Here is a 7,500-nt window from a genome sequence, read left to right on the forward strand (position 1 = left end):
GTTTTACACTGTGGTTAAAGGTATTGCATTGGTAAACTAAGTGTGGATTTTCAACTCATATCACTTCTAATAAAGAAAATATGCAAATTTGTTTTCATCTATCCTTCTGTTATATAAAAAATGCATGTAATTGTTTTAAATTAGACATTTCAAAATTCTTCCATGTAATATAAATGTATTAACCATACACTGAACTAAAGGCCCTGAGATATGCCTTTCATAGACAAGATGTAGCATGGACATTACACCTATTTCTTTAGGTGTAAGGTGAATTATAAGTAAAGAATATAATTTATTAAATGTACAGGAAGAAGCAGGTTCCTTGCTATTGCTGATTTGGCCAAATTTATAATAAGATTGTTAAACAGACAAGAAGCAGGCTCCTCCATCATCACTCGTATGGTCAAAATTATGATTAAATTATTATAATGTTTGTTTTGTCAAAGAATATATGGTTTTTATCATATTTTGAATGAGTAATAGGATTTTCACTTGGAAGGTTTCAGCACCATTTTGAATGGCAGATAATGAGGGGAATTAATGAATGGAACGAATTAGAATGAATAATTTCAAGTAACAAAATGGGTACTGTGTTTGGGATTTGTATCTACTTTCATAACATTATTTTATTCTCTTTCATTTTTTTGTCACAAGTTTTGGACCTTCCTTGTTGACCTCAAGTAGGGAGCTAAATAATGCATTTAAGGCCTATGAAGATATTTCATATTAAATATACATAAAAATTGGGTACATTTCTATTAATGAATAGCTCTTTAGGAGAATTTTCATGCTTCTTTCCTTTTGTTTCTTTTACAACAGTAAAAAGGCTTGTATAAATTGGTATAACATGATTTTTTGCCCACATTATTATAATGTTTGGTAACTTTCATGAATGGCATTACCACTTGTGTTAAGCTGAAAAAAATAACTAACTATATATGCAAGTTTCTTAGATGATCAGGTAACAAGTGTCTCACAAAAGTCTCTTAACCCTTTGCCGACAGGTGGCATGTACGTACATGCCATGGCATGGCTGGACTATCTGCCTGAGGCAAGTACATACATGCCATAGTGTATGTATGGACACGCCATGTTTTTTTTTTTTTTTTTTTTTTTACAATCATGGCAAAATATTATTTTTCTGCCAATGAAAATGTGATTAAGTCATTTTTAACACTTTCTCACTTTTACTATACAAAAAAAAAAAAAAAAAAAAAAAAAAAAAAAAAAAAACAACAAACCTACGATTTCAACTCCATGATGCCACACACTGCTTATTTTATTCAGACTATAGAGCGAATAATGATCAACTATGGAGTCTATATAACAACAAAAATATCCTTCAGTCTTGATTTATCAGGAAATATGGCAAATAGAGACTTCAGAAAATAATGATAACTGAAAATACAACGTATGCTCGTAGTATTACGAAGAAACGGCAAGGGATGCTGGTATTTGGCATGAGCGGTCGCGCATGCTAGGATGACGATATAAGCCCCCGGCAGCGGGGCCCAGGCCACTATGAATACTACCCATCGGGAAAGGGTTAAAGGAGAAAACTACATCATTAGGCAATCATCAGCTTTACATATCATACTGACCAGTGCCAGAGTGCATGGTACTCCTAAGATGCTTTCACAAGACATTCCCACAGACATACTGATTTAAATGTTGCGCAGTTCTTGTTTTGTAAACTATATCTACACACACCCTCAGACAAATTTTCACAAATTTATTATTTCTCATTTTGGTTCAGCCATAATCAAAACTTGTTTTCTAACAAAATTCCTTACTTATCATATGTTAGCACAGAAAGGTCTTGTTAAATCATGAATCACTTTAAAGTTGTTATGGAAAGAGAAGTTTATTACATTACCCAATGCTGCCAGGAAAATACTTTGTGTGTGTGTGTGTGTGTGTGTGTGTGTGTGTGTGTGTGTGTGTGTGTGTGTGTGTGTGTGTTGTGTGTGTGTGTGTGTGTGTGTGTGTGTGTGTGGTGGGGTAAACATTTTTTTACTAATGCTATGAATATTGATGTTATTTTTATTATAAACATAATTACTATAATGTTATATACATTAGTACAGCAATATAAGATACCGTAAAGTATTTTCGAAAATCAAGGAACAGACAAGACAGGCAGTACTGGTAATTGTCTCATTGGTGACTTGGTACAAATGTAGCCATCTCTGTGTAAAAACAATATAATAAAGTAAACTCACAGTGGGCATGGCATGTCTGTACATGCCATGCCTGTCAGATTTGGGTTAATGAACACATTGCAAGATTATCAGTCATTGCATTGTAATTGGAACAATTTTGTTTGATTAAAATAATATTGTATATCAAACAGTTACAATACGTCATATGGTTAAAGATGGTTTTAATACAGACAAAAAGTGAAACTTGGATATTGTTACATTTAACATGAAAGAGACAAAATGGCTGTTTTGCTAGTAGAATTAAATATGGTGCCAAGAAAATCTAATTTGTTTCATTATAAAAAGGGTTATATCAGCATAGGTGGAAATGAAAGTTATAATGAATAACATTTTTTATTTTTAAATGTCAGTCACATAAAAGTAGTGAAAAAATATGTACACACAATGCATGACTCATTAAGTTGTTTGTTTGTTTGTTATTTTTACATATATAAGTAGGTGCAAAGATTATGTACACATACAAAAGCATCCACACACATGATATACACATGTAATATACAAAGTGATGGATCAATCACAACAGACAACCATACCTTCCTTACAGGCAATCACTCCATGCACACAAATGTATCATTCAAATGGGGATATATTTCTACACTGGGTCCTTACTAAGTCTCTTTACACAATTAGTGATTCTGCAAGTACATAACCTCAAATCAGACCATGTAGGTCTAACAGAAAGTGTTTAATTTTCTAAAAAAAAATAAAATACCTATTATGAAAATATTTTACAAGGGAACACTAATTACCATAACTTACAATTTTTCAAATCTAGAAATGAGAAAAAAGCTCAGCCAAGCCCTGAACACTTTGTAAAACAGTTTGCATATGCCATTTCATGATTTTCACTTTATCACTGTTTAAGCAAAAAAGAAAAAAACATAAATGCAACACTGAAATAGATGAAATCATCAACTTCAATCATAATGGAAATGAGACAATTTACACAATTGTTCTTATAGTCTACTTTGGCATTAATAACTTTCATATCAGCAACAAACGAGATGTATAGATATTAGTACACAAAAAATAATAACCATAAAATAAAGAGGATCAAATGCGTAAGGGTCACTTCACTGTCAACACAAGAATTGTCTTAATCCCATAGTCAATAATACTGCTGTAAACAATAGCATCTAAAATAAAGTTTTTACATTGATAACTATAGCACCCTATTTTCAGCTCTTCCTCACCACCCAAGTCAGGTTTACTCCCGACATAGTGAGGTTGATGTTGGCGATGCGCGAGTGTTGTTGATGCGTCACATGATGAATAAACAGGAGGAGGGCATGGATGAAGTTATTTCTGCCACTGCCGACTTCACACTCCTCATCAGGCGGGAGAACTACCTTTAGGTGGGGGGGATTTACCTGAGGAAATGCAATCGTATCAGTCAACCAAAATAAATCCCAGTATTTTGCAAACTAAATAAGAATATAAATTTTTATAAGATATTTTCTTATCTTATGATTACACTATGAAATCAATTAAAATAAGCAACTTTGAAACAAAAAATTCATATATCAATATGCTGTAAATTCCTAATTCCCTTAAGCACTAAGTGCAAACTATTTTAACAACTTTAGTCAAATTGATGTTGTAGATGTAATGTGTAAATATATAAACTGGGCACTATCAAGATTACATTAATTTTTGCATTTCACATACCAGTGTTTCAAAACACTTTGTTTACTAAAGCCTAAGTGTTGAACTACTAAATATCCCTTACAAAAAGGAGAGGGAAAAATAGGGAGGGGGGGGGGGGCATGCATGAAATGCTCATATCCAAAATATCAAAATTTGATGTTATAGGCCTTTCTGAAAGAAGGCAGTCTCAATAACTGCTAAATACTGCTACCCAAATACCAAAATATCTACTTAACAAAGCTAAATTTGACAAAGAAAAAGAGAGAGAGAAAAAAAAAATTGAGGCTTCCCACTTCAGAAATCTGCATATCATTTCTATACCTGAGTGAGATACAGAAGAGGTCTTGTAGTAGGCTTGGCTGGCTTTTCAGGTGCCTTGATCAAATGCGTGCTGGAAAACATCCTTCCCTCTGGCTGCTGGATGTCTGGGGGAAGCTGTCTGTCCATGTACATGGCAAAAACATGCAGAAGGATCTGTAATACATCATATTTTTCATCAAATATTATGAGGGGGTGTTCTGCATTATGTATTGAGTACATGAATAATCAGGTTTCCCAGATTTTCTATTAAGCTGATTAGAAAAACTGACACTTAATGTGTCAATATCTATTTCAAAATATTTATCTATAATAATAGTTTATACACCATCATACTGAAACATAAGTGTTTAATATATATATCACTATTCCACTAAGTTATAATTTAACATCATATTTTTCCTCTAAACTTAAAACATCCATAATCAGAATGTCACAAACAAATAAAAATTTAACACTAAAAAAAAAAGCATAAAGACAACACCAAAATCTGGGAATATAATTTAAAAATAAAACATATCAACATTAAGCAGGCTCTAAATAACTTGGCAAATACTAACAGCAGTATCTGTCGGATATTCATCTTTCCAAGGTTTCCCATTGAAGTTACTGCTGCCTCCATTCCAACGATATGCTGATATAGCACCTCCTGCACTGAGTTCTCGCAATCGGTGCACCAGGTAGTCCTGATGAATTGTCATATCCAGGAAGGGGATCAGCTGTAAGTAGAAAAACATTTATGAAGAACAAAAATTTATGGGTTTTCTATACATAGTGCTAGATCTATCATCACCAGTCTTTTCATTCTGATCTTTCATAAAATACTGTATGGTATAAAGACATCCAAATCAAAGTAAATTAACAAAAATTCAACTTACATCTGACAGTTGTTTTACTCCTGAAATGTTCTGTGCCGTCTTCTTCAGTTTATCGACCCCAACGCACCCAATCTGTATCTCTGGAGCTGCAGCACTCAAGGCCTTATTGGTGCTATCAATATCTTTTACAAGTGGAACTAGAAGATTTGCTGACATCCAGATGCGGAGATTCTCAGTAAACTGCTCAGGAAGAGATATTGTGTAAACATTAACCATAAAAGAAGGCAACAGAGGAGAGAGAAATTAATAAAGTAGACAAAAGCATAGGAGAGAGAAACATGACAAGAGGATATGAAGGAAGATCAGAGAAACAAATAAGGGGTAGAGATAAAAAGGCTACAATAAAGTCTGTTCTTTTATACTATCATAAATCATATTCAAATTTTAATCAGAAATACCAAAACAATCATCAAAAGACTCACCTGGAACAGCTCCTCAGGCGTAACATTTCTCTTCCGCCATATTTTGCTAACACTACTACTGCAAAGTGTTGATGCCTTGGAATCATCATTCTTACTATCAGTAGAATTGGTCTCCAGTCCTGTTATGCAGTGTTACATAATGCTAGAGTGGTTGTCTGGTCAACTTAGTGTCATCATATATAAAATGTTCAGAAGAAAATCAGACCTAAAAAACTAGCATATAGGATAAAAATCACCCAATACTTTAAACTGCAGCAATTTACCTGTATCTTTGGTGGCAGTCTGATAGATGTTTTTGCGAAGGAGGTTGCTGTAATCAGACAATTGTGACAATGGAGAACCACCATAAGCCCAGAGGGAACTGTTCATGCCATTGCTGCTCTCTGACTGTGACACTGAAAAGGGGGAAAAATTATAAACTATACCTCAATGAAAATCTTACAAACAGTGTGACTTCCGATCAGCTGATACTACTCACATTGCAAACTTACAACACTACTTAAGTAATTAACTTTATAAATAAAACAAGTACTTACTAATCTGCCTCAGCTTTTCCTTCTCCTTGTATTGCTGCAAGTACTCCTGGAGTTCTGCATTATCAGTGATAGGGGGGCCATACATGGAGGGTGATGGTGGACTGCTAGCACCCCCACCTAGCCTGTTACCAACTAGGGAATCTGAGAGTTGCGATGGGGAGAACATGTGATGCTGTGGGCTCTGTGGAGGAAAGGAAAATTATTGCCATATAAGACATTTCATAAGGAAGGAATCTAATACTCTAGACTGCCTTGCATATGATGCAAAATTTACTCTCAGAACACATCACATAAATATGCCAAAATAACACATTTACCAGCAGTCCTTGAAACATATAAAATCCTAATTTTCACTTACAGCCAACACATTATAGGAAGAGTCAAGGATGGAAGACTGATTGCGGTGGAAAGCCCATGAATTTGCTGTAACAGACCCAGAGCTGCTGCCTGACATGCTAAAGTTGATGGCTGTTAAGAGAGAAAGAAAAGTTAAGAAGCAAAATGTATATGGTGACCTCATGTGACAATAACACTTTATTAATCCAACGTACATTTTTTTTTTTTTTGGGGGGGGTACAATTTTAGCATACCCAGTTATTCAAATGAATTTACTAAAATCTTCATGAATATTTCCCGAGAAAGTTGTCCCCATATTCCTACACATTTCAAGGCCATTCTAAAAATATTCTTGATATACAGTCAAATCACTCCCATCAAAATGCAACATAATATACCTGGACTGGTGGGGGAAGAACCAGGGGTCTGCAGTGATGGTGACAAACTGCGCGAGGAGAGATTCCCCCAGGAACCACCTGTCAGGTTCACAGGTGTCACTGCCCCAGGGGGGCTCATAGGGGTGGGAGTGCGCAGTGTAGCTCCAAACAATGATGATAAGGATATGGATTTGTCTACGACTGGAGTAGAGCTTGCTTTCTTGGGTGTTGCTGGTTTAAACCCAAGATCTTGGAAAGAAATGTGTAATGTTAATTTTTCATTACGTTTATACTCTTTTAAAGTAAACTATCCCTTGTTTGAAAATTTGACGTCCTTGTTTTTTATATATTATAGGTATAATTTGATATTCTTAATTTGATAAACTAGCCTAGAAATGGACCTTCTAAATAACTAATGATATAAAAATTTGAAAAAATGCTAGATACACCTTAGCACTTCCAAAGATTCATATCAATATAGTTAATAAAGTAACCTTTTTCAAAATAAATGCACAAGAGAATCAAGACTGAAAACCCTACAAGTCATACCTTTAAACCAAAAGTAAAATCAAAACAAACATTAAACTATACAGTAAACAAACCTGTTTCCCCAATGGCAAGCAGAGATCTCTGTTTGTCAGTGACTTCAATAGGAGAGAGCTTCAGATAGCTTGCAATGTATGACATTATAAGCTTCAGCAACACAACAAATGCAGCGACACATAGGAAGAGGCCAGTCCACCACCATGTCTTCCTGCTACTTT

At 34.5% G+C, this 7,500-nt stretch overlaps 2 protein-coding genes across 7 annotated transcripts in view; one reads left to right on the top strand and one right to left on the bottom strand.

Annotated features, from left to right (window-relative positions):
• The window catches only part of LOC119572312 (nuclease EXOG, mitochondrial-like), an 8,476-nt gene extending 8,389 nt beyond the window's left edge, over positions 1-87 (top strand). The window contains exon 7 of the mRNA XM_037919345.1: positions 1-87. This exon is cut by the window's left edge and continues 252 nt beyond it. The gene's annotated coding sequence lies outside the window, so the exon portion shown is untranslated.
• A 2,461-nt stretch (positions 88-2,548) lies between these two features.
• LOC119572313 (transmembrane protein 209-like) overlaps positions 2,549-7,500 on the bottom strand; it is a 5,830-nt gene continuing 878 nt past the window's right edge. For 4 of the 6 annotated variants that reach the window (XM_037919351.1, XM_037919348.1, XM_037919349.1 and 1 more), the window contains exons 3-12: positions 7,339-7,500; positions 6,758-6,985; positions 6,382-6,491; positions 6,024-6,204; positions 5,751-5,882; positions 5,488-5,606; positions 5,066-5,245; positions 4,748-4,906; positions 4,191-4,343; positions 2,580-3,592 (exon numbers count right to left, since the gene is read on the bottom strand). The exon at positions 7,339-7,500 is cut by the window's right edge and continues 23 nt beyond it. In XM_037919351.1, the coding sequence (XP_037775279.1) occupies positions 3,401-3,592; positions 4,191-4,343; positions 4,748-4,906; positions 5,066-5,245; positions 5,488-5,606; positions 5,751-5,882; positions 6,024-6,204; positions 6,382-6,491; positions 6,758-6,985; positions 7,339-7,500 (1,616 nt within the window). In that variant the 3' untranslated portion in view covers positions 2,580-3,400. Of the gene's footprint in view, positions 3,593-4,190; positions 4,344-4,747; positions 4,907-5,065; positions 5,246-5,487; positions 5,607-5,750; positions 5,883-6,023; positions 6,205-6,381; positions 6,492-6,757; positions 6,986-7,338 lie in introns of all 6 variants that reach the window. The other 2 variants (XM_037919347.1, XM_037919350.1) reach the window with 1 other exon arrangement.

The sequence above is a fragment of the Penaeus monodon genome, chromosome 4 (genome assembly GCF_015228065.2).
Source record: "Penaeus monodon isolate SGIC_2016 chromosome 4, NSTDA_Pmon_1, whole genome shotgun sequence".
NCBI classification, from domain to species: Eukaryota; Metazoa; Arthropoda; class Malacostraca; order Decapoda; family Penaeidae; genus Penaeus; species Penaeus monodon.